Source organism: Rhinopithecus roxellana, chromosome 7 (assembly GCF_007565055.1).
Source record: "Rhinopithecus roxellana isolate Shanxi Qingling chromosome 7, ASM756505v1, whole genome shotgun sequence".
Lineage (NCBI taxonomy): Eukaryota > Metazoa > Chordata > Mammalia > Primates > Cercopithecidae > Rhinopithecus > Rhinopithecus roxellana.
This window is the reverse complement of record NC_044555.1, coordinates 30,599,318-30,626,684: the sequence shown is the minus strand read 5'-3', so window position 1 is coordinate 30,626,684 and position 27,367 is coordinate 30,599,318. Positions and strand designations below refer to the sequence as shown.

Genomic DNA, 27,367 nt, shown 5'->3' with positions numbered 1-27,367 from the left:
GCTCTTATTCTAGAGAAATGAAAATGTATGCTCACACCCTGCACATACATCTTCACAGCAGCTTTATTCATAATAGCTAAAAACTAGAAATAGCCCCAATGTCCTTCTAAAGGCAAATGTAAAGAAATTGTGATACATACATGAACTGCTACTCAGTAGTAAAAATGAATGAACAGTTGATACACACAACAACTGGATAAATCCCCAGGGACTCATACCAAGTGGAAAAAAACAATTCCAAAAGGTACATACTTTATGACTCCATTTATGTAACATTTTGAAATAGCAAAATTTTAGAAATGGAAAACAGATTCGTTGTTGCCAGGGGTTAGGAATGGCAGGGTTGGGGAAGTTGGTGGAAGGGAGGGAGGTGTGGTTATAAAAGGATAACATGAGGAATCCCCGTGGTGATAAGACTGTTTTATACCTTTATTGTGGTGGTAGCCACAAAAACCTACACATGTGATGAAATGTATAGACTAAATACACACATACAAACATACCAATGAATACAAGAAAAGCTGAGGAAATCTGAATAAGATCAGTGGAGTATATCAATGTCAAGATACTGATTGTGATATTATACTATAGCTTTGAAAAATGAGCTGGACACAGTGGCTCACACCTGTAATCTCAACACTTCGGAGGGCCGAGGCAGACAAATTGCTTCAGTCCAAGAGTTCGAGACCAGCCTGGGCAACATAGCAAGACCCTCCAACTCTAGAAAAAATAATTTTAAAAAATTAGCCAGGTGTGGTAGTGTGCACCTGTGGTCCCAGCTACTCAAGGGGCTGAGGTGGGAGGATCGATTAATCCAGGGAGGTCGAGGGTGTAGTGAACTATGATCATGCCACTGCACTCCAGCCTGGGTGATAGAGCAAGACCCTATCTTAAAAACAAAAAGAAAAGAAAAGAAAAATGTTACCATTGGGGTAAATGGGGTGAGGGGTAAATAGGACCTCTCTGTATTCTTTCTTAAGTGAATCTACATGTTAATTTACAATTATCTCAATAAAAAAAGATTTAAAATTTTTTTAAATTTTCGATTTAAAAAAAAAGAAAAGAGAAGGTCCACTTTCCTTGGTCACTAGGAGAGGCTCTACTCACGTGTCTTTTATAAAGTTTAGGTCTGAACATAGTTGAGCAACAAATGACTAAACTCTAACCGAAATGATATGGAAATAGTCCTGTAACTGATTGAACAAACATCTCTGCTTGAATCTGACAGAACAGTATGTTTCAATTACCAAATTCATGTGAAGAAGAAAAGGTAGTCTAAATTACAGTTAAATCATGCAATTGACCTAAACTCCCCTCGACCCCACACCCCGAAAAAGATCTAGCGGTTTTGACCATTCCCTCCTTTGGGATGTCAAACATACCATTAGGAAAGCAAATAATTTGTTCAGCCTTCAGCTGGTCAAGCTGATCACTTTGCCACACTGGAGTTGCCAGGTAGAATTTGAGCACCCAGGGGCCTGGGTAATGGGGAAATAAAAATGCCCACCCCTCAATACCCTTTGCTTTAGGGAATCCCCCCTCTGGAAGAAGTTGGCTCTGCCCTTTCTGCAACTGTAAAAACAGAATAAACTCCCCCAGGAAATGGCCTAAGAAATCCCTTTATATCTGTACCATTAGCACAGCTGGAATCCTACTGTGGGGAGAATGGTCTCCTTAGGAGTCCTGACTGATGAATATGCACAGACAAACCTGCTGCTTCCAGGAAAACCCAAACTGGATGCCAATAAGAGAGAGAAAAATATCCCTCAGCATGGCACAAGAGGCCACAGAGAGGCTTGGAGTCACAATTTAGATAGGGACATCTTCATATTGCCCTGGCTGCTGTGTATAAACCATGTATCCTGAGAGGCTTATCTCCTATTTAAGCCACAAAAACAAATGACTTTCTTTCTCCTTTATATTCACTATTGCTAAAATAAGAACTATTTTGTTCTACAGCAGCAGCGGAAGACATAAGCAGGAAACTAATTCCAGAGAGGATTCCCCCAAGCTGTGTTTATTCCCGTCTATGTTTTAACCATGATTTCTGCAGGCAGAGGCAGCAATGGACAATCACCTATTAAGGACCCGGTTTGTATAAGGAAGGCACTGAGAACATGACCCAAAGAGCCACCAATCAGTTTCTTAGTCAGCTGAGGACTGCCACGATCACACATAAAGAACACAAAACACAACACAGGAAATAAGGTGGTAAATGGGCAATATGAGCATGCAAGATTATGTAGACAGATGGTTCCTGCTGAGAAGATTGGGGAAGGCTTTAATGAGGAGGGGGGATTAGAGCCAAGTTTTGAGGGAAGGTCAGGATCTAGATGGGAAGAGGAAGAGGCATGAGGATGCTGCTATCAGGCAAGGGACAAACAAACTAATAATTGAGTGGAAAAGTCCAAAGTATACCCAAAGGACAGAGAGTGAACATGCTGGATTAACCGGAGTATTAGGCTTATTTTCCATTATGGAAAAGAAGACAGTTGAGAAAGAACAGTATTATTGGAATCCTTTGCAATGATGATATACTCATGTGTTACTTGTATAATTTAAAAACACAAAGAAATTGTAATGAAAGGGATACTACTAAGTCTGACAATACCAGACTCACAGGTATTGTGTGTGGCTGGTGTGGCATACAAAGTTTGTTGGCCATTATTAACAGCCACTATTGAACTCTCTTTTCCCTTTCCCACCTCCAAAAGTAGATAGTGAAAAAAATCAAGATAATTTCCCAGCACTCCTTGTAGCAAAGGATGGCCATGTGCATCAATTTTAACAAATACGATGGAAGGAGGGAATCTATTGGGAGGCTCCTGGAAAACATTTTATTTTCTCATATAAGAGCTGTTTCCCCTCCCTCTCCTTCCTGCTTGTCTTGAACATGGTTACATGTAGTTATGATGACTGGAACTGAGGCAACTATTTTGCAACTATGAGGTCACAAGCCTAAGAAAGAAAAGCCAGTATCCTGAAGATGGCAGAATGCAGAGATAAAAAGAGCCTGAGTTCTTTATGACATTCATCAGTCACTGCCTAAATCTGAAAATGCTACACCTCTAAACTTCTTATGATATGAGAAAATTAATTTTGGCTTAAATCACTGTTAGTCAGGTATTCTGTCACTTATAGTCAAATGTACCCTAGGTGACAGAGCTATGAAGTTCAGTACAGAACGCACAGTGACCAAAATTAGGTGTTTGAATCCTACATAGGCAAAGAGACTCTAATTTCTGAACTTCAAATGAACATTTAGGAATAGTAATGGAATATGTTATTTCCAAAGTATGGATGGCAGCTTCAATAAGCGGCCCAATCTGAAATAATGTAATTTCAAGGATATTTTAATAGGTACTGGGAACAAAGTAACATAATTCATTATATCAAAACCATCCTGTGATCTGGCATAGTAGACATCAACTGTTTTGTCTGCCCAGCAATCCCACACCACCAAAACTGGATTATTATTGTTCTTTTTTTAGATGAAGTTGTATTCTTGTTGCCCAGGCTAGAGTACAGTGGCACGATCTCGGCTCACTGCAACCTCCGCCTCCCAGGTTCAAGTGATTCTCCTGCCCCAGCCTCCTGAGTAGCTGGGATTACAGGCATGCACCACCACACCCAGCCAATTTTGTATTTTTAGTAGAGACGGGGTTTCTCCATATTAGTCAGGCTGGTGTCGAACTCCTGACCTCAGGTAATCCACCCACCTCAGCCTCCCAAAGTGCTGGAATTACAGGGGTGAGCCACCACACCTTGAGTTTTGAGAGTTTTTTACATATTCTGAATCTAGTCCCTTATCAGATAATATGCTTTATAAATATTTCCTCCCACACTGTCAGCTGCTTTTTCACTTTTTTGATAGTGTCTGTTGAAGCACAGTTTGGCGATTTATTGCAACATTATTGGATAATAACAAACAACTGGAAATAATGTAACTGTACACCAAAAGGGGATGGGTTGAATAAACTTGTAAGTCTACACAATGAAGTACTATGTAACTGTAAAAGGAAATGAGGAAGAGCCCTATATACCACTACCAAGTGATCGCCAAGATATACTGTTAAAATGAAAAAAAGAAGGTTCAAGAGACTGTGTAGATTATGTTACCATGTATTGAATAAAAGGGGAACATGTGAATATATTTAACAATTTGCTGTTTTAAAAATTAAAAAACAAAAAGAAGAGGAGAAAGAGGATAACCCCAAACTAAATAAAGGTTTTTGTTTTTTTTAAAAGTTATTATGAGGCCGGGCGCGGTGGCTCAAGCCTGTAATCCCAGCACTTTGGGAGGCCGAGACGGGTGGATCACGAGGGCAGGAGATCGAGACCATCCTGGCTAACACCGTGAAACCCCGTCTCTACTAAAAAATACAAAAAACTAGCCGGGCGAGGTGGCGGGCGCCTATAGTCCCAGCTACTCGGGAGGCTGAGGCAGGAGAATGGCATAAACCTGGGAGGCAGAGCTTGCAGTGAGCTGAGATCCGGCCACTGCACTCCAGCCTGGGCGATAGAGCGAGACTCCGTCTCAAAAAAAAAAAAAAAAAAAAAAAAAAAAAAAAAAAAAAAGTTATTATGGAGAGAGGGAGAGAATAAGATTGAAGAGACAGAAATAAAAGCTAGAGCTCTCTGAAAGTAACTTACTTTGCAAATTTGACTTTGAGGCCACACAAATGCTTTTTTTAAAGTTCAGAATCAAAAGCACAATGAAACAAATGAACCTAACTGGATACTGAGTTGGTAACTTAACCATACTAACAGCAATGATTTAAATGAAACTAAAACCCAGTAATTTGACAATACGTTCCTGATGGGATATACCCTCACAACAGAAATAGCTATAAAGAAATCTTAAACTATTTTCAAAATTTAAATTGTTAATAATGGTATTATTAATTAAAAATTATTATGTGATTGTATATTTTTATTTATGTTAGGATAAGTAATTCAGCTAATGTACTTATGGAGCAATATTACATGTAAATATATAAAATCAAAGAAGTTAAATAAAAACCCTATAATCCTTAATCTGCATTGGAAACAATAGTTTTTGAACTCATGTTATGTTTTATCCTTAAATACATGTACATATTTTTTTTTTTTTTTTTTTGTCTTTTCCTCAATTTCATACCTTTTTTTTTTTTTTTTTTTTTTATTATACTTTAAGTTCTAGGGTACATGTGCTTAACGTGCAGGTTTGTTACATATGTATACTTATGCCATGTTGGTGTGCTGCACCCATCAACTCATCAGCACCCATCAATTCATCATTTATATCATGTATAACTCCCCAATGCAATCCCTCCCTCCTCCCCCCTCCCCCCTCCCCATGATAGACCCCAGTGTGTGATGTTCCCCTTCCCGAGTCCAAGTGATCTCATTGTTCAGTTCCCACCTATGAGTGAGAACATGCGGTGTTTGGTTTTCTCTTCTTGTGATAGTTTGCTAAGAATGATGGTTTCCAGCTGCATCCATGTCCCTACAAAGGACGCAAACTCATCCTTTTTTATGGCTGCATAGTATTCCATGGTGTATATGTGCCACATTTTCTTAATCCAGTCTGTCACAGATGGACATTTGGGTTGATTCCAAGTCTTTGCTATTGTGAATAGTGCCGCAATAAACATACGTGTACATGTGTCTTTGTAGTAGACTAATTTATAATCCTTTGGGTATATACCCAGTAGTGGGATGGCTGGGTCATATGGTACATCTAGTTCTAGATCCTTGAGGAATTGCCATACTGTTTTCCATAATGGTTGAACTAGTTTACAGTCCCACCAACAGTGTAAAAGTGTTCCTATTTCTCCACATCCTCTCCAACACCTGTTCTTTCCTGACTTCTTAATGATTGCCATTCTAACTGGTGTGAGATGGTATCTCATTGTGGTTTTGATTTGCATTTCTCTGATGGCGAGTGATGATGAGCATTTTTTCATGTGTCTGTTGGCTGTATGAATATCTTCTTTTGAGAAATGTCTGTTCATATCCTTTCCCCACTTTTTGATGGGGTTGTTTGTTTTTTTCTCGTATATTTGTTTGAGTTCTTTGTAGATTCTGGATATTAGCCCTTTGTCAGATGAGTAGGTTGCAAAAATTTTCTCCCATTCTGTAGGTTGCCTGTTCACTCTGATGGTAGTTTCTTTTGCTGTGCAAAAGCTCTTTAGTTTAATTAGATCCCATTTGTCAATTATGGCTTTTGCTGCCGTTGCTTTTGGTGTTTTAGACATGAAGTCCTTGCCCATGCCTATGTCCTGAATGGTACTACCTAGATTTTCTTCTAGGGTTTTTATGGTATTAGGTCTAACATTTAAGTCTCTAATCCATCTTGAATTAATCTTCGTATAAGGGGTAAGGAAAGGATCCAGTTTCAGCTTTCTACTTATGGCTAGCCAATTTTCCCAGCACCATTTATTAAATAGGGAATCCTTTCCCCATTTCTTGTTTCTCTCAGGTTTGTCAAAGATCAGATGGCTGTAGATGTGTGGTATTATTTCTGAGGACTCTGTTCTGTTCCATTGGTCTATATCTCTGTTTTGGTACCAGTACCATGCTGTTTTGGTTACTGTAGCCTTGTAGTATAGTTTGAAGTCAGGTAGCGTGACGCCTCCAGCTTTGTCCTTTTGACTTAGGATTGTCTTGGCAATGCGGGCTCTTTTTTGGTTCCATATGAACTTTAAAGCAGTTTTTTCCAATTCTGTGAAGAAAGTCATTGGTAGCTTGATGGGGATGGCATTGAATCTATAAATAACCTTGGGGAGTATGGCCATTTTCACGATATTGATTCTTCCTATCCATGAGCATGGTATGTTCTTCCATTTGTTTGTGTCCTCTTTGATTTCACTGAGCAGTGGTTTGTAGTTCTCCTTGAAGAGGTCCTTTACATCCCTTGTAAGCTGGATTCCTAGGTATTTTATTCTCTTTGAAGCAATTGTGAATGGAAGTTCATTCCTGATTTGGCTCTCTGCTTGTCTGTTGCTGGTGTATAAGAATGCTTGTGATTTTTGCACATTAATTTTGTATCCTGAGACTTTGCTGAAGTTGCTTATCAGCTTAAGGAGATTTTGGGCTGAGACGATGGGGTTTTCTAAATATACAATCATGTCATCTGCAAACAGGGACAATTTGACTTCTTCTTTTCCTAACTGGATACCCTTGATTTCTTTCTCTTGCCTGATTGCCCTAGCCAGAACTTCCAACACTATGTTGAATAGGAGTGGTGAGAGAGGGCATCCCTGTCTTGTGCCAGTTTTCAAAGGGAATTTTTCCAGTTTTTGCCCATTCAGTATGATATTAGCTGTGGGTTTGTCATAAATAGCTCTTATTATTTTGAGGTACGTTCCATCAATACCGAATTTATTGAGCGTTTTTAGCATGAAGGGCTGTTGAATTTTGTCAAAAGCCTTTTCTGCATCTATTGAGACAATCATGTGGTTCTTGTCTTTGGTTCTGTTTATATGCTGGATTACATTTATTGATTTGCGAATGTTGAACCAGCCTTGCATCCCAGGGATGAAGCCCACTTGATCATGGTGGATAAGCTTTTTGATGTGCTGCTGAATCCGGTTTGCCAGTATTTTATTGAGGATTTTTGCATCAATGTTCATCAGGGATATTGGTCTAAAATTCTCTTTTTTTGTTGTGTCTCTGCCAGGCTTTGGTATCAGGATGATGTTGGCCTCATAAAATGAGTTAGGGAGGATTCCCTCTTTTTCTATTGATTGGAATAGTTTCAGAAGGAATGGTACCAGCTCCTCCTTGTACCTCTGGTAGAATTCAGCTGTGAATCCATCTGGTCCTGGACTTTTTTTGGTGGGTAGGCTATTAATTGTTGCCTCAATTTCAGAGCCTGCTATTGGTCTATTCAGGGATTCAACTTCTTCCTGGTTTAGCCTTGGGAGAGTGTAAGTGTCCAGGAAATTATCCATTTCTTCTAGATTTTCTAGTTGATTTGCGTAGAGGCGTTTATAGTATTCTCTGATGGTAGTTTGTATTTCTGTGGGGTCAGTGGTGATATCCCCTTTATCATTTTTTATTGCATCTATTTGATTCCTCTCTCTTTTTTTCTTTATTAGCCTTGCTAGCGGTCTGTCAATTTTGTTGATCTTTTCAAAAAACCAACTCCTGGATTCATTGATTTTTTGGAGGGTTTTTTGTGTCTCTATCTCCTTCAGTTCTGCTCTGATCTTAGTTATTTCTTGCCTTCTGCTAGCTTTTGAATGTGATTGCTCTTGCCTCTCTAGTTCTTTTAATTGTGATGTTAGAGTGTCAATTTTAGATCTTTCCTGCTTTCTCTTGTGGGCATTTAGTGCTATAAATTTCCCTCTACACACTGCTTTAAATGTGTCCCAGAGATTCTGGTATGTTGTATCTTTGTTCTCATTGGTTTCAAAGAACATCTTTATTTCCGCTTTCATTTCGTTATGTACCCAGTAGTCATTCAGGAGCAGGTTGTTCAGTTTCCATGTAGTTGAGCGGTTTTGATTGAGTTTCTTAGTCCTGAGTTCTAGTTTGATTGCACTGTGGTCTGAGAGACAGTTTGTTATAATTTCTGTTCTTTCACATTTGCTGAGGAGTACTTTACTTCCAATTATGTGGTCAATTTTGGAATAAGTGCGATGTGGTGCTGAGAAGAATGTATATTCTGTTGATTTGGGGTGGAGAGTTCTATAGATGTCTATTAGGTCCGCTTGGTGCAGAGATGAGTTCAATTCCTGGATATCCTTGTTAACTTTCTGTCTCGTTGATCTGTCTAATGTTGACAGCGGAGTGTTGAAGTCCCCCATTATTATTGTATGGGAGTCTAAGTCTCTTTGTAAGTCTCTAAGGACTTGCTTTATGAATCTGGGTGCTCCTGTATTGGGTGCATATATATTTAGGAGAGTTAGCTCTTCCTGTTGAATTGATCCCTTTACCATTATGTAATGGCCTTCTTTGTCTCTTTTGATCTTTGATGGTTTAAAGTCTGTTTTATCAGAGACTAGGATTGCAACCCCTGCTTTTTTTTGTTCTCCATTTGCTTGGTAGATCTTCCTCCATCCCTTTATTTTGAGCCTATGTATGTCTCTGCATGTGAGATGGGTCTCCTGAATACAGCAGACTGATGGGTCTTGACTCTTTATCCAGTTTGCCAGTCTGTGTCTTTTAATTGGAGCATTTAGTCCATTAACATTTAAGGTTAATATTGTTATGTGTGAACTTGATCCTGCCATTATGATATTAACTGGTTATTTTGCTCGTTAGTTGATGCAGTTTCTTCCTAGCCTCGATGGTCTTTACATTTTGCCAAGTTTTTGCGATGGCTGGTACCGGTTGTTCCTTTCCATGTTTAGGGCTTCCTTCAGGGTCTCTTGTAAGGCAGGCCTGGTGGTGACAAAATCTCTAAGCATTTGCTTATCTGTAAAGGATTTTATTTCTCCTTCACTTATGAAACTTAGTTTGGCTGGATATGAAATTCTGGGTTGAAAATTCTTTTCTTTAAGAACGTTGAATATTGGCCCCCACTCTCTTCTGGCTTGTAGAGTTTCTGCCGAGAGATCTGCTGTTAGTCTGATGGGCTTCCCTTTGTGGGTGACCCGACCTTTCTCTCTGGCTGCCCTTAAGATTTTTTCCTTCATTTCAACTTTGGTGAATCTGGCAATTATGTGTCTTGGAGTTGCTCTTCTGGAGGAGTATCTTTGTGGCGTTCTCTGTATTTCCTGAATTTGAATGTTGGCCTGCCCTACTAGGTTGGGGAAGTTCTCCTGGATGATATCCTGAAGAGTGTTTTCCAACTTGGTTCCATTTTCCCCCTCACTTTCAGGCACCCCAATCAGACGTAGATTTGGTCTTTTTACGTAATCCCATACTTCTTGCAGGCTTTGCTCATTTCTTTTTCTTCTTTTTTCTTTTGGTTTCTCTTCTCGCTTCATTTCATTCATTTGATCTTCAATCGCTGATACTCTTTCTTCCAGTTGATCGAGTCGGTTACTGAAGCTTGTGCATTTGTCACGTATTTCTCGTGTCATGGTTTTCATCTCTGTCATTTCGTTTATGATCTTCTCTGCATTAATGAGTCTAGCTGTCAATTCTTCCACTCTTTTTTCAAGATTTTTAGTTTCTTTGCGCTGGGTACGTAATTCCTCCTTTAGCTCTGATAAGTTTGATGGACTGAAGCCTTCTTCTCTCCTCTCGTCCAAGTCATTCTCTGACCAGCTTTGATCCGTTGCTGGTGATGGGCTGCGCTCCTTTGCAGGGGGAGATGCGCTCTTATTTTTTGAATTTCCAGCTTTTCTGCCCTGCTTCTTCCCCATCTTTGTGGTTTTATCTGTCTCTGGTCTTTGATGGTGGTGACGAACTGATGGGGTTTTGGTATAGGTGTCCTTCCTGTTTGATAGTTTTCCTTCTGACAGTCAGAAGGACTGTCTGTTGGTCTGTTGGAGATTGCTTGAGGTCCACTCCAGACCCTGTTTGCCTGGGTATCAGCAGCAGACGTTGCCGAAGATAGAATATTGCTGAACAGCGAGTGTACCTGTCTGATTCTTCCTTTGGAAGTGTCCTCTCAGGGGTGTACTCCACCCTGTGAGGTGTGGGGTGTCAGACTGCCCCTAGTGGGGGATTTCTCCCAGCTAGGCTACTCAGGGGTCAGGGACACACCTGAGCAGGCAGTCTGTCCGTTCTCAGATCTCAACCTCCGCGTTGGGAGATCCCCGGCTCTCCCCAAAGCTGTCAGACAGAGTCGTTCGCGTCTGCACCGGCTCCCGCTACTTCCCCTGTTGGTCTTCAGCTGTGCGCTGTCCCCAGAGGTGGACACTACAGAGACAGGCAGGTTTCCTTGAGCTGCTGTGAGCTCCACCCAGTTCGAGCTTCCCAGCGGCTTTGTTTACCTACTTAAGCCTCAGCAATGGCGGGCGCCCCTCCCCCAGCCTCGCTGCTGCCTTGCGGATAGATCGCAGCAGACTGCTGTGTTAGCAGTGAGGGAGGCTTCGTGGGCGTGGGACCCTCCCGGCCAGGTGTGGGATATATTCTCCTGGAATGCCTGTATGCTTACAGCGCAGTATTGGGGTGGGAGTTACCCGATTTTCCAGGTGTTGTGTGTCTCAGTTCCCCTGGCTAGGAAAACGGATCCCCTTCCCCCTTGCGCTTCCAGGTGAGGCGATGCCTCGCCCTGCTTCAGCTCTCGCTGGTCAGGCTGCAGCAGCTGACCAGCAACGATTGTCCGGCACTCCCTAGTGAGATGACCCCAGTACCTCAGTTGAAAATGCAGAAATCACCGGTCTTCTGTGTCGCTCGCGCTGGGAGTTGGAGACTGGAGTTGTTCCTATTCGGCCATCTTGCTCCGCCCATGTACATATTTTTTAACCTTGCTTTAAGAGAATGAAAATTCAAGCCATAGACTGGAACAAAATATTTACAGTCTATATATTCAATAATAGACTTGCATCTAACTTGTATCCAGAATATATTAAAAATGACTTTCAAAACTCATCAGTAAGGAAACACCCCAATTAAAAACGAGTAGAAGACACGAACAGACATTTCACAAAAGGGGATATACGGATGGGAAATAGGCACATAAAAAGATGTTCAACATCATAGCCATTAGGGAAATAAAAATTAAAATCAAGAGGAGATATCAGGCCAGGTGTGATGGCTCAGGCCTGTAATCCCAGCACTTTGGGAGGCCAAGGCAAATGGATCACCTGAGGTCAGGAGTTCAAGACCAGCCTGGCCAAATGGTGAAACCCTGTCTCTACCAAAAATACAAAAATTAGCCAGGCGTGGTGGCACACGCCTGTAATCCCAGCTACTCAGGAGGCTGAGGCAGAAGAATAGCTTGAACTGGGAGGCAGAGGGTTGCAGTGAGCCAAGATCGCACCACTAAACTCTAGCCTGGGTGACAGGTGAGACTCAGTCTCAAAAAAAAGAAGATACCACTATACACCTATGAAAATGGCTAAAATCCAAAACATTGGCAATACCAGTTGCTTACAAGGATTTGGAATAACAGAAATTCTCAATCATTGCTGCTGGGAATGCAAAATGGTAATTTCTTATAAAGATAAACACACACCTACCATATGGCCAGTTCAAAATTTACATAAAAGGAAGCATCTTGCCATTCACAGGAAAGCAATGACCATTTTGTTATAATTTTCAGCTTCTTATACATGCAAGCAAAGCTTTCCTTGTTTAACAAGTATCGAAAAGAAGGCCAGAAATCTTCTCATTCCCGCTGAAAATGAAATTGATGTGCGCTTATTTCAGGTTTGACCCGGAATAATTCATGTGGTAAAATATAAACACAGATTTCAGAGTGGAGAGGTAAATTTTATTATTTATTTTTAGCTTTTAAAAAATAAGACTCTTATGTACATACAGGTCTATAAAGAAATCAAGGCCGGGCGCAGTGGCTCAAGCCTGTAATCCCAGCACTTTGGGAGGCCGAGACGGGCGGATCACGAGGTCAGGAGATCGAGACTATCCTGGCTAACATGGTGAAACCCCGTCTCTACTAAAAAATACAAAAAACTAGCTGGGCGAGGTGGCGGGCGCCTGTAGTCCCAGCTACTCAGGAGGCTGAGGCAGGAGAATGGCGTGAACCCGGGAGGCGGAGCTTGCAATGAGCTGAGATCAGGCCACTGCACTCCAGCCCGGGCGACAGAGCGAGACTCCGTCTCAAAAAAAAAAAAAGAAAAAAAATGAAAGAAATCAAGATTATAGTTTTGTAACTGCCTATATTTAAGCCCAATCATGTCAATCAGTAAAAGAACTTAATTTTTAAGTCTTGTATAAAATTGTATCTTAGGTTATATTTTTACTCATAATGCTTTGTCATATGGTTTTAGTAGCTTTATCATGTAACATTGTCAATACATTTTCATGTTGAAAACAGCATTAATTACAATGAGTTTACAACCTTTATTTAAATTAAATCATCTTAGCCTACTTTTTGAAAAAATAAATTCCATCTTAGATATAAACAGAAATAATCTTGAATTATTTAACATGTTTACATTATGCTGACTGAAAAGTTTTTTGAATGTATGAAAAGGAAAGAAAGGTAAACTAAGTTTACCTGTTTTGGGGGTATTTTTTTCCTCAAAATAGCTGGTGAAAAGTCCTTTTCAGTTTTTAATAGGGAAGAAAACCACTCTTGTCCATACCATATACCATATATCATTCCTCAATAGCACCCTCTATAATAGAAACTATAGAGAACTTTTAGGCCTACCTGGGTAAGGTAAAAAGGAAAAATAAATCAAGTAGGAAACTTTACCATAAAACAACCTGAAGTTTCCTCTATTACATTCCCACTTGCTTTAAGGTTGATACCCTTTGTGAGAAAGGGAAAGAGAAGGTAAACAAGTTGGCTGAAATCAAGAGATTCACAGAAAACTACCATTTTTTACTCAAAAAAGACAATTATTGGATTGTTATAGCTACAATATTTTCATTCCAGTTGAAAATGAAATTGATGTGTGCTTATTTCAAGTTTAACCCAGAATTATTTACAGGAATTTATTTATCTCACATAAATTTGGAACTGGCCATATGGCAAGGTGTTTAACTTTATGAGAAATTACCAGTTTGCATTCCCACCAGTAATGAGTGAGAATTCCTGTTATTCCAAATCCATGTGAGCAACTGGTATTGTGTTTTGGATTTTAGCCATTTTAATAGGTATACAGTGATATCTCATCTTGATTTTTATTTTTATTTCCCTAATAGCTATAATGTTGAACATCTAGTTATATAATTATATATTTATTATCACAGATTGTGCTAATGTACCACGGACTATAGAAATAGGTTTTATGCAGGAGTTCTCTAAGACCTGAAAATCATTTCAAAGACTCCTCCAGCTTAAAAAGATTGAGATTCGAGGTGATGAAAATGTTTTGAAACTAGTTAGAGGTGTTAGTTGTTGCACAACAGTGTGAATGTACTAAGTACCACTGAATTGTATAATTTTAAATAGTTAGTGGTTAATTTCATGTTACATGAAATTTACCTCAAAACACTTTTAAAAATATATTGAGAAAGGCTGACAAGGCTCTTTGAAGGGTGAGAGATGAGATCTGACCTTGAAAGAAGCTGAAGATCTAAAGTTAAATCAGAATTGCCCAGTCTGGACAATAGAGTAAGACCGCATCTCTACCAATAATAATTTTAAAAATTAGCTGGGCATGGTGGTGCATGCCTGTAGTCTCAGCTACTGTGGCAACAAAGGTGGGAAGACGTCTTGAACCCGGGAGGTTGAGCTTGCGTGCAGTGAACTGTGAGCTGTGCTCTTGCCGCTGCACCCCAGCCTGGGAGAAAGCGCAAGACCCTATCGCAATAAAAAAAAAAAAAAAAAAAAAATGATGGAAGTGGCTCAAATGAGAATGTTTTTCAAACACTGATTGCACAACCACAGTAACAGGCATATTTCAGTGCAGGCCAGTTCACATACATACACAAGCACACACAGGAAAGACAAAAAAGTCCATGAAACACTTAACTCTTGTCAAGCATAACACACTCTAATTCTTTATTCTATCCCACTCTCTTCTTTTTCTTTTTTCCTTTTCAAAAAAAAAAAAAAAAAAAAAAAAAAAACAAATACTGGTCATGATTCATTACATTCTTTTTTTTTTTTTTTATTGCTGTGAATTCAAATATGTTTTCTTTCTTAAGGAGGACTTTGCTTCACTACAAATTAGATGATGGGCTATTAACAGCAAACCCTCCTAAGATGGTGTCAAGGTAGCTTCATTAAAAGCAGAAAGAGAGGCCGGGCACAGTGGTTCATGCCTGTAATCCCAGCACTTTGGGAGGCTGAAGCGGGTGGATCACCTGAAGTCAGGAGTTCGAGACCAGCCTGATCAACATGGTAAAACCCCAACTCTACTAAAAATACAAAAATTAGCTAGGCGTGGTGGCACATGCCTGTAATCCCAGCTACTCAGGAGGCTGAGGCAGGAGAATTGCTTGAACCTGGGAGGCAGAGGTTGCGGTGAGCCGAGATGGCGCCACTGCACTCCAGCCTGGGCAACAGAGCGAGACTCCGTCTCAAAAAAAAAAAAAGAAGCAGAATGAGTGAACAAGTGAACTCCTCATCATTCATTAGAGACACTCAGGATCAGGCTGGGCCACACAACCATCTGTCCAAAATACTGTAGAAAGGATTTTTGGCTTTGACTGGAAATGTCCCTTTTAATTTTAATATTTTCAATTTTAATAATATGCCCAAGATTCTCTTGCTGTATACAAGTTCAGCATGGAAATTGTTGGAAAAAAGATATAGTGTATCTGGAATTTAGTTGTGATATTTCCCTAAGGTTTTCAACTTATATCAAAATAATTCTAATGTCATCAAAGGTACAAATGTTCATATTTTAGAAGGCACAATACTTCTTATATTTCAGAGAGAGAAATATAGGTGGCATATCATCTAACCATGGACAGAAATCAATCTATTGCTTATGACTGACCACTGGCAGCTAAGTAAGGGGCACATAAGTTCCTTTTCAATTTATATGGAAAAGCAATAAAAGTTAGCTGTGTTATAATTTTAAATCCAAACAGCCAAGTAATTATGCTATCTACAGGAGGCCAAGGTTTTTCACTTGGTAATTTAATTCAGCAAGCGGGGGTGGGGGGGGATTAAAAGGCAAGATATGGCTTTACTGACTTTCTGACCATTCTATGCCAGAGAACATTCAATCTTTTAACTAAGTACAAGTTTTTAAAATATTAATTTGTGGGAAACACATAGTACATTTAGTACCAAGGCTAGTGTAACAATTTTTTAAATGCAGTCACCTAATTTTGGCACATACTAGGATACTCAATAAATAAATAGATACTGATTTGTTGAATGACAGACAGTCCAAGGTACTGTCATTCTCTATTACACATGCACATACACACACGCACACACACACGCACTCCCACTGTTCTCAGGCACAAAGTAAATAAATGTTTTAAATACTCATGAGTCTAGAATTACACCCACACGTAGATGGATGTTTGATTTTTGACAAAGTGGCTCTGCAGAGACGTGGAGAAAGAGTGATCTTTTCCAAAAATTATTCATCAAAAACATCATTAAGAGAGGGAAAAGGCCAACCACAGACAAGAAAATATCCAAAATTTATATATAAGTTCTACAAATCACTAAGAAATAGGCAAACAACCCAGTAAAAATTAGACAAGAGATAAGTAGGTGCTACATAAAAAAGTAGTGACCAACAAATGGTCATACAAATAAAGCCAGTCACCGTGGCTCACGCCTGTAATCCCAGCACTTTGGGAGGCCGAGGCAGGCAGATTGCCTGAGGTCAGAAGTTCAAGACCAGCCTGGCCAACATGGTGAAACTGCGTCTCTACTAAAAAATTTAAAAAAAAAAAAAATTAGCCAGGCGTGATGGCGCATGCCTGTAATCCCAGCTACTCGGGAGGCCGAGGCAGGAGAATCGCTTGAAGCTGGGAGGCGGAGGTTGCAGTGAGCCAAGATTGCGCCATTGCACTCCAGCCTGGGCAACAGAGCAACACTCTGTCTAAAAAGAAAAAAGGTAGTGACCAATAAATGGTCATGCAAATGACCAATAAATGTGTAAAACATGCTCAATTTCATTAGGAATCAGGAAGTACGGATTGTAACTACAAAGAGTTGCTATATCCACCAACCAAAATATCTAAATTTTAAAAGACTAACAATACCAAGTGTTAGAATGTGGAGCAACAGGAACATAAAATGCTGGTGGGAATTTAAGTAGTATAATCACTTTGACAGCATCCACTAAAGCTGAACATATGAATACTGCATGATCTAGCAATCCTACCAAAAGACACGAACAAAAATAGTCACGGTAAAACTATTCTTAACCCCAAACAAGCCAAATATTTATCAAGAGTAAAATGTATATATAAATGATGTGAAAATCATACAATGCAATACTACAGAGTAATAAAAATGTACAAACTACCTCTACAGACAGCCACATGGACAAATCTAATGAACATACTGTTGAGCTAAAAAAGCCAGTCACAAAAGAATAAACACCAAACATTTCCATTGATAAAAGTTTCAAAAGCAAGCAAAACCTAATTATAGTGATAGGAACCAGAACAGTGGTTACATTTGGAGAGCAGGGAAGGGGTAATGAACAGAAAGGTTCATAGGTAGAGTTGTTACATAAAATACAAGATGCTCAGTTAAATTTGGTAAACAATAATCCTTTCCCATAAACAGGTTCCATGCGATATTTAAGATGTGTATTTTTATTTGCTAAATCTAGCAGCCCCAGTCAAGGGTGGTATTTTTGGAGAACAGGTAATATTTTATTTTATTTATTTATTTATTTATTTTTGAGACAGGGTCTGGCTCTGTTGCCCAGGTTGGAGTGCAGTGATGCAATCATAGCTCACTGCAGCCTCGACCTCCCAGGCTCAAGTGATTCTCCTGCCTCAGCCTCCTGAGTAGCTGGGACTACAGGCATGTGCCACCATGCTTAGCTAATGTTTTCAATTTTTTGTAGAGACGAGTTCTTACTATATTGCCCAGGCTGGTCCCCAACTCCTGGGCTCAAGGGATCCTCCCACCTCTGACTCCCAAAGTGCTGGGATTACAGGCGTGAGCCACCGTGCCCAGCCCCCATATTTAATTTCTTGATGTTCATTTTGTGATCATCCATTGTGCATCTTTCTGTATATGTGTTGTACTTCATGATCTTAAAAGTTTTTTAAAAAGCAAAAATACACTCAGAACCTTGCAGATTTATAAATATCTCATCCATCCACTGTTTTTCCTTCCCATCCTTAATCACTGCACGTGAGAGATATGATACTTCTGCAGGAGGCAGGCATTGGTAATCAGAGTGTTGCTGGGCAAAAAGCTGTAGACTTTACTTTCATTTTTTATTAAAATTACTTTTACACAGCATGCTTCTTTACTTCTGGAATCTGTTTTCACGTCCCGTCTCTCAGGGACCTTTCTTATTTGCATGTCTGGCTTAAACTTACCAAAGGACAATGCTATGCTGGAAGGCCAGCCTCTACCCATCAACCAAGAAATGCACAAATCAGTGTTCAAAGTTGGACTGACCAGACGTGTGGGGGTCAGAATTCAATGACCTGAAGCTACAAAGAAAACTGGTACTTTAGGGCCAACAACTTAGATACAGACACTGTTTGGAAACTATAAAGTCAAGTACTTCAATCTGCTGCCTGCTTTCTAAAGTTATCAAAGGTTTACACAATTGCTTTGAGGGGCTCCATCTAATTCCCTCCCATCTAATTGGGAATTAGCTTTTCCTGCAGACACAGATGGCTGACCCAAGTGAAGAGTAGTAACCAGTATAAACAAAAGCCTGAATCATTTTCCTGCTGTCCTTTAAATGAGGTGCTATTTATTGTCAAAAGTTCTTTCATGCTCAGGGTTTTTTGTGTTGTGTTGCTTTGTTCTATACGTTCATGTTCTTTTGAAATGAACCCCTCCAGGACAGGCACGGTGGCTCAGCCTGTAATCCCAGCACTTTGGGAGGCCGAGGCGGGCAGATCACTTGAGGTCAGGAGTTTGAGGCCAGCCTGGCTAACATGGTAAAACCCCATCTTTACTAAAAACACAAAAATTAGCCGGGTGTGGTGCTGGGCGCCTGTAATCCCAGCTACTCGGGAGGCTGAGGCAGGAGAATCGCTTGAACCTGGGAGGTGGAGGTTGCAGTGAGCCGAGATCGGACCACTGCACTCCAGCCTGGGTGACAGAGTAAGACTCCGTCTCAAAAAAAAAAAAAAAAAAAAAAAAAAAAAAAAAAGAAGAAGAAGAAAGAGAAGAAGAAATGAACCCCTCCCAACCTCCCAATTATAAATAGAGGGGGAAAAAAAATCCCTCCAAGTTGGGTGCCTGTCTCTATAAAGTTTGGGAGTAAACTTTACAGGCTGCCACTCTTATCTGCCACCTACCCCTCTTGATAAGTGCCAGATTTCTTCGATTTGATAATTGAAACGGTATCTTTTTTCACGCAGGATACGGGGGATAATGATTAGGCTTCTGGGCTGTGGAGACAAGATTGCTTGAAAGAAACCCAGCTTCACCACTGAGACTGTGTAGCTCCGTGCCTCAGTTTCCTCAATAGTTACTGGGAATAAAAACTACCTAATTCAAAGGGCTGTTGGGACACTGGATGCTGCATAAGGTGATTAAAGCACAGCGCCTGGCACACATTAAACCCACAATGGTTATCGTCACTATTATTCGTTACCTTTGAGGGTCCTGTCACCTATAAGGGGTCTATATATATGTTTCTAAATTAGGAAAAACATTCAGATGCAGTTGGAGAGATGGGAGAAGGAGCCTATTAAGTTTAGTCCAAGTTGCCACCAACCCAGGGCAGCAGCATCCGGCCTCCAGGAGAGTCCGCGGAGATGGCCACGCCACGACCCTGCCTGGACCCCAGACTCCAGCCGGGAGCTGTGACATCGGACGCCCTTCCTACTCACGTTGCGGTTGAAGCTGTTGCCCGGCAGCAGAGGCAGGGCCATGGCGCTCAGCGTCCGAAAATCGAGGGTCCCAGAAGAGAGGGCCCGGCAGGCAGCGGCCGCCTCCTGGCCGGGTTGTTTGGCCCCCACGTTACCTGGAGACTGGAAGCGGCGTCACTGAGGGAGGAGGGGCGGGGGTGGGGTGGGGAGAAGGATTGTGGGGGGGCGGGGGGCACCTCCGCGGCGCGCCCCTCCTCCCCTGCCCCAGTTCCCGTCGTCCCGCTTCATCCCCGCACACACTCAGGTCCTGGTCTCCTGAGGAGTCTCCTGTCTGCACACGCAGTGTGCACACACAAAGATTGACTGTTCCCTGCCCCCGCCGCTTTCTGGTTTAACCCCTTTATAGAACTCAAAGCCTTTCTTGTACTTTGCTTTCCCAATTCTTGTCGCCAACAGTTTTTTGCTATGTGGTTCAAACACACAGCAAAGTACAGAAAATAATATGACGCCCGTGTGCTCACTGAGATGTTACACAAGTCGATGTTTTCCTATGTTGCATAGACTTCAGCTTTTATTTTGTAATTAAAACGTTCAAGATGACTCTAAAGCCACATATACCCCTAACGAAAACACGTTGTAATGGTAACCACCGCCTTCAGTCTTTCCTCTGGATTTTTTAATATTTGTTGCTTGTTTGTTTGTTTTTGTTTTGAGACAAGGTCTCACTAGGTTGCCCAGGCCGATCTCGAACTCCTGGGCTCAAGCAGCCCTCCTGCCTCTGCCTCCCAAAGTGCTGGGATTACAGGTATGAGCCACCGTGTCCGGCCCATTTTTGTATTTGAACTAAACGTTTGTAAAGTCCAATCAGGGGTGGCCAGGGGCAGAGTCAGGTGTCACAAAACGCAAGCCCTGTCACGCCATCGTACACCCCAAGATAGCCAGGAACCTCCTCTCCCGACACCTACCTCCAATCCCTCCCTGAAGCCCTAAAGGTTGGACTCGATACTCTCTCTCAGTCACCACCTCGTCTATTCCAGCTGTGATCCCATTTTTTCTTGTCTGGTTTTCTTCTTTAAAAAGAAAAACAAACACACAAAAAAACTAACTGATCTTGCCTCCAGAGCCGTCGTTTTTATAATTCATGATGCAACTGTTACTCTTCTGCTTCAATAATCTAGCCTTCCCGCCGCCTTCAGAAGGCGGTGAAACTCCTTATAGCCTGGTCTGAAGACCCTTTGTCAGGGGGCACCTACCAATGCCCTCCATCCCTTTCTTTGCCCCCTCCTCCATCGACTCCAGCTCTGAGAAACCACTGGCAGTTTCCAAATCAGGCTCTGCGGTTTCTCCTCTCGGGGCTTTTGCAAATAACACTATTGCCTAGAAACATCCTTCTTTCCTATCTTTCACCTAAGTAATCCCTTCTTGTCTTTCAGGACTTGATTCAGCGTGGGAGTGGGGCATGGAAGGTATTGTCATTTCTTCAGTATATTCTTTCACCTTCTTCCTGCCACCTCCATCTGTATTTGGTGTCTATTCTGATCGTGGCTTTCATCCTACTACATTGTAATCACCTGTTTACTTGACATTTCTTTAAATGCCCCCAAATTCCTCCAGGGCAGGGACTGTATCTCCTTTTATATTCATCAACAATATCCATTATTGTTTCTGTGTTTATAAATTTTACACTCTAAATTTCTGCTACTTGCTTTTTTTTTGCCTAAGATTCTGTTATTGAGGCCGAGTGCGGTGGCTCATGCCTGTAATCCCAGCACTTTGGGAGGCCCAGGCAGGCGGACCAAGAGGTCAGGAGTTCGAGACCAGCCTGGCCAACATAGTGAAACCCCATTTCTACTAAAAATACAAAAATTAGCTGGATGTGGTGGCACGTGCCTGTAAATCCCAGCTACTTGGGAGGCTGAGGCAGGAGAATTGCTTGAACCAGGGAGGCTGAGGTTGCAGTGAGCTGAGATTGCTCCACTGCACTCCAGCCTGGGCAACAGAGCAAGATTCTGTCTTGAAAATAATAATAATAATAAAATTCTGTTATTGAGATTTCTACACATTAACACATGTAGAGTTTATTAATTTTAAGTGCATTGTATGATTATACCACAAATTGTTTAACTATCTGCTCTCATCTGTTGATGACAATTAAATTGTTTCCAATTTTTCACTGGTTACCAACAGTGCTGCAGTGAGCAACTCTGCCTGTTCCTTTGGCAATAATCTAGGGCACATACTGAAAGATGGAATTACATACATATCTGAGTGCATGCCTTCAGTTTTACTAGATTTTGCTAGACGATCTCCAGATAGATAAACCAATTAAGAAAATCCCCTTCCCTGTTCATCCTTTCAACAATAGGTATTACCAAATTATATAATTTTGTATAATCATCTGAATAAGTGTGAATGGTATACTATTGTTATTTTAATTTGTTTCTCCCTAATTCCTAGTGCAGTTGGTCATGTTTTCCCATGCTTGTTACTTTCTCCTGTGACTCATCTATTCATATCCTTTGCTCATTTTTCTCTTCGGTCATTTGTAGTTTTTTTTTTTTTTAGATAGATAGATAGATAGATAGATAGATAGATAGATAGATAGATAGATAGATAGACAGATAGATAATCTGGATACTAATCCGAGGCATAGCAAATATTTTCTCATTGTCGTTTGTCTTTTAACTCCAATATAGAGTTCTTTATTGTACATAAATTTGTTATTTTATTTTACTCAAATATATCATTCTTTCAGTTATGATTGGTGGGTTTTTTGGTTTATTTTACTTTTTATTTTTTGAGACGGAATCTCACTCTGTCACCTAGACTGGAGTACAATGGTGTGATCTAGGCTCACTGCAACCTCCGCCTCCTAGGTTCAAGTGATTCTCCTGCCTCAACCTCCTGAGTAGCTGGGATTATAGGCATGCACCACCACACCTGGCTAATTTTTCTATTTTTAGTAGAGACGGGGTTTCACCTTGTTGGCCAGGCTAGTCTCGAACTCCTGGCCTCTAGTGATCTGCCCACCTCAGCCTCCCAAAGTGCTGGGATTACAGGCATGAGCCACTGCACCTGGCCTGTTTGGTGTCTTATATGTGAATTCAAAAATCTTATACTGCTCCAAAAGAACAGTTATTCTCCTACATGTGCTTGCAAACATTTTCAAAATTCCTTGTTGCTTTTTAAATTGAAATAATTTCAAGCTAGTAAGTTGCAAGAACAGTCCAAATAACTCTCATTTATCTTTTCCCCGGATTTCTCAATTGTTTTATATTTTACCACATTCATTTTGTCATTTTCCCCATATATAGTTTTTTACATTTTAGAGTAAGTTGCAGGTATCATGCCCCTTGATTCCTAAATACTTCAGTGTGTATTTCCTAAGAATAAGGACAGTCTCTTATATAACTGAAGTACAATAATTAAAATCAGAAATTTAATATTAATACAATACTATTTTCTTTTTTCTGAGACAAGGTCTCACAATGTTGCCCAGGCTAGAGTGCAGTGGCATGATCATGGCTCACTGCAGCCTCCACCTCCTGAGCTCAAGTGATCCTCCCACTTCAGTCTCCCAAGTAGTTGGGACTACAGGCATGTGCCACCATGCCCAGCTATTTTAATTTTTTTTTTTATTTTTTGTAGACATGGGGTCTCATTATGTTGCCCAGCCTGGCCTCAAACTCCTGACCTCAAGCAATCCACCCATCTCAGCCTTATAATACTATTTTCTTTTTCTTTTTTTTTTTTTTTTTTGAGTCGGAGTCTTGCTCTGTCACCCGGGCTGGAGTGCAGTGGCCAGATCTCAGCTCACTGCAAGCTCCGCCTCCCGGGTTTACGCCATTCTTCTGCCTCAGCCTCCCGAGTAGCTGGGACTACAGTAGCCCGCCACCTCACCCGGCTAGCTTTTTGTATTTTTTAGTAGAGACGGGGTTTCACCGTGTTAGCCAGAATGGTCTCGATCTCCTGACCTCGTGATCCGCCCGTCTCGGCCTCCCAAAGTGCTGGGATTACAGGCTTGAGCCACCACGCCTGGCCCAATACTATTTTCTAATCTAAAATACTTATTCAAATTTTGCAATTGTCCCAATAATGTTTTTTTTTTTTTTTTTTTTTTTGGAGACAGGGTCACGCTTTATCACCCAGGTGCAATCACGACTCACTGCAGTCTCCATCTCTTGGGCTCAAGCGATCCTCCCACCTCAGCCTCCCTAGTAGTTGGGAATACAGGAACACACCACCATGCCTGACTAATTTTTTTTTCTTTGTTGAGACAAGGGTCTCACTATGTTGCTCAGACTGGTCTCAAACTCCTGGCTCCAAGCAATCTTCCTGTCTTGGCCTCCCAAAGTGCTAGGATTACAGGCATGAGCTACCACATCTGGCCCATAATGTCCTTTTTTAGCAAAAAGAAAAATAATTTGTTTTGACCCAGAATCTGATGCAACATCACACATGGCATTTGGTTGTCATGTTTCTTTATTGTCCTTTAATTGGGAATAGTTCTTCCATCTTTCTTCATCTCTTGTGACCTTGATATTTTTGAAAAGGATAGGCCATGGCTAGGCGTAGTGGCTCACGCCTGCAATCCCAGCACTTTGGGAGGCCGAGGCGGGCGGATCACTTGAGGCCAGGACTTCGAGACTAGCCTGGCCAACATGGCGAAACACCATTTCTACTAAAATACAAAAATTAGCTGGGCATGGTGGCAGGTGCCTTTAATCCCAGGCTACTCAGGAGGTCGAGGCAGCAGAATTGCTTAAACCTGGGAGGCACAGGTTGCAGTGAGCCAAGATCACGCCATTGCACTCCAGCCTGGGCAACAGATTGGGACTCTCTCAAGAAAAAAAAAAAAAAGAAAGAAAGAAAAGAAAAGGATAGGCCAGATATCTGGTAGAAAGTTCTTCAATTTAGGTGTGACTGATGTTTCCTCATGAGGAGATTCAGTTTATGGCCTTTGGACAACAACGTCACAGGAGGACTGTTGTGTCCTAGTTCATCAAAGGAACAGGCACATAATGTGCATTTTTACCATCAATGATGACGTTCACTTTGATCATTGGGTTAAGGTGAAGTGTGCCAGGTTTCTGTCTATAGCTAGAAAGATGAAGATATAGATATACATGAAAATAGATATATTAAAAGTCATGAGTTTATACTAATACCTCCAATTCCAGTCAACATAATAGAGTACCTGCTGGTATTCCCCTTCCTGCACTGGTGACGCTCTGCTCAAGCTGTAAGAAATCTCATTCCAATTATCCTCAAAATATAGTTGGCCCTTGAACAACACAGGCTTGAACTGCATTGGTCCACTTATATGCAGACTTTTAAAATTATTCTTGGAGCAGACAGCCCTTTCTCTGCTGTGCTGATGATTGCAACCTTGCCAAGTAAAAATAAAATAAAATAAAAATAAATTATTGGTGGGAAGCAAAACCCACATATACAGAGGGCTGACTTTTGTATACATAGGTTCTGCAAGGCCAACCATGGCACTTGAGTGTTCAAGGATTTTGGTATACTCGGGGGTCCTGGAACCCATCCCCCGTGTACACTGAGGGGCAACTGTATTTACTTATTTGCTCTATACTACAAGACCCTGAAAGCAGCCTCAGAACACCTAACTCATATCTCTGTAAAACAAAAGACAAACCTACTAATTAGAGTTCAATATTTGTTTGCAGTGTTTTTCTTTGGTCTTAGTGTACGCAGTCAAAATACTAGGCTCAAAAATTACTTAGGCTTTTGCCCTCTTCTCTGTTTAGAATGCTTATGTTATTCATTTACAAAACAGTTTGGTCTGTTCACGCCTATTCATATTCCACATTATGTCTGTATTTTTTTTTTTTTTTTTTTGAAACAGAGTCTTGCTCTGTCGCCAGGCTGGAGTGCAGTGGCGCAATCTTGGCTCACTGCGACATCCATCCCCTGGGTTCAAGCAATTCTCCTGCCTCAGCCTCCCAAGTAGCTGGGACCATAGGCGCCTGCCACCAAGCCCAGCTAATTTTTGTATTTTTAGTAGAGACGGGGTTTCACCATGTTGGTCAGTATGGTCTTAATCTCTTGACTCCGTGATCCGCCTCCCTGAGCCTCCCAATGTGTTGAGATTACAGGAGTGAGCCACCGTGCCCGGCCTATTTCTTCTTTGTCTTATTTTGTATAAATGTGTTTCTCTCTTTGTAGTTTGATTAATTTAGCTAGTGGTTTACATATTTTCTTACTTTTTTCAAAGAACCAGAATTTTTCTTTATTAATTTGACCCACTGTTTTCTATTCTTAACCTTTACTGTTTTTCTGCTTTTACTTTTATTGTTTTCTTCCTTGTGCTTTCTTTTGACTCATTTGTTGTTCTTTTTCTCACTTTTTAAGCTGATATTGTAAAATTAAATAATTCAAACTTAAAGCTGTTGGAACTTTAAATTACCCTGAGCCTTGAGAGGATTTTAACTATGCAACCTGGGTCATAAGGCATGCAATTGCAACTTCTGCCTTTTTTTCTCTTTTTCCTGTAAATAATTAAGACCAAATAGCTCCAAAGATAAGAATCTCTGACTCAAGTCACTACGCCTCCTCACAGAGTAATAAAGTAATCTTCATTGGAATGTAGCAATCTGTAACCAATCAAGTAACTGTGGCGCATGTGCACTGGTCTTGTATGGAAAATGTAATCCTGCTGGATCGTCTCTGTCTCTGCCTATATAATTGAAACTTTAACTTCTCCATTTTAAAACCACTGACTCCATTCGTTTGGAGTCCGTGCTTTCCCAGTGGCCATCCTCAAGCTTTGTGCTTGGATAACCTCTACACTTAATCATATTTTCTGAATCTCTCTCTTTCTTTCTTTCTTTCTTTCTTTCTTTTTTTTTTTTTTTTTTTTTTTTTGAGACAGGATCTTGCTCTATTGCCCAGGCCAGAGTGCAGTGGCACGATCTCTGCTTACTGCAACCTCCACCTCCCGGGTTCAAGCAATTCTTCTGCCTCAGCCTCCCGAGTAGTTGGGATTACAGGCGCCCATCACCATGCCTAGCTAATTTTTGTGTTTTTAGTAGAGACAGGGTTTCACCATATTGGCCAGGCTGGTCTCAAACTCCTGAACTCAAGTGATCCACCCACCTCAGCCTCCCAAAGTGCTGGAATTACAGGTGTAAGCCACCGTGCCCAGCCTGAATATCATTATTTAAAGTTGACAATATAATTCACTCATTTTCATCCATTTTTTATTGATATAAGTGTTTACAGCTATAAATTTTCCTATAATCTCTATTTTAAACATATCCAATATCCTGATACGTAGTGTTTTCATTACTTGCTTTTTGTTGTTGTTGTTTGTTTGTTTGCTTTTTAGATATTCTGTGATTTTGGCTTGTATTTTCCCTTTCACCCAAGAGTTGTTTAATAGAAAATGTTAACAGTTTCTAGTTGGAAAAGATTTGGGGGGGAAGCTTTTATTTTGTTCTTAGTTTTATTGCACTTTGATAAGAATTGTTTTAATATTTCTTTTCTCTTTCTTTCTTTCTTTTTTTTTTTTCTTTTTGAGATGGAGTCTCGCTTTGTCACCCAGGCTGGAGTACAGTGGCGCGATCTCGGCTCACTGCAAGCTCCACCTCCTGGGTTCAAGCAATTCGTCCACCTCAGTCCCCCAAATAGCTGGGACTACAGGCGCACACCACTATGTGTCAGGCCTCTGAGCCCAAGCTAAGCCATCATATCCCCTGTGACCTGCACGTAGACATCCAGATGGCCTGAAGCAACTGAAGATCCACAAAAGAAGTGAAAATAGCCTTAACTGATGACATTCCACCATTGTGATTTATTTCTGCCCCAACCTAACTGATCAATGTACTTTGTCATCTCCCCCACCCTTAAGAAGCTTCTTTGTAATTCTCCCACCCTCGAGAATGTACTTTGT

At 40.9% G+C, this 27,367-nt stretch overlaps 1 protein-coding gene across 1 annotated transcript in view; it reads right to left on the bottom strand.

Annotated features, from left to right (window-relative positions):
* Positions 1-27,367, bottom strand: part of EFHC2 (EF-hand domain containing 2) — a 336,667-nt gene that overhangs the window by 185,495 nt on the left and 123,805 nt on the right. Inside the window, exons 6-7 of the mRNA XM_030934607.1 lie at positions 20,418-20,522; positions 19,474-19,607 (exon numbers count right to left, since the gene is read on the bottom strand). Coding sequence (XP_030790467.1) covers positions 19,474-19,607; positions 20,418-20,522 — 239 coding nt within the window. The remainder of the gene's footprint in view (positions 1-19,473; positions 19,608-20,417; positions 20,523-27,367) is intronic.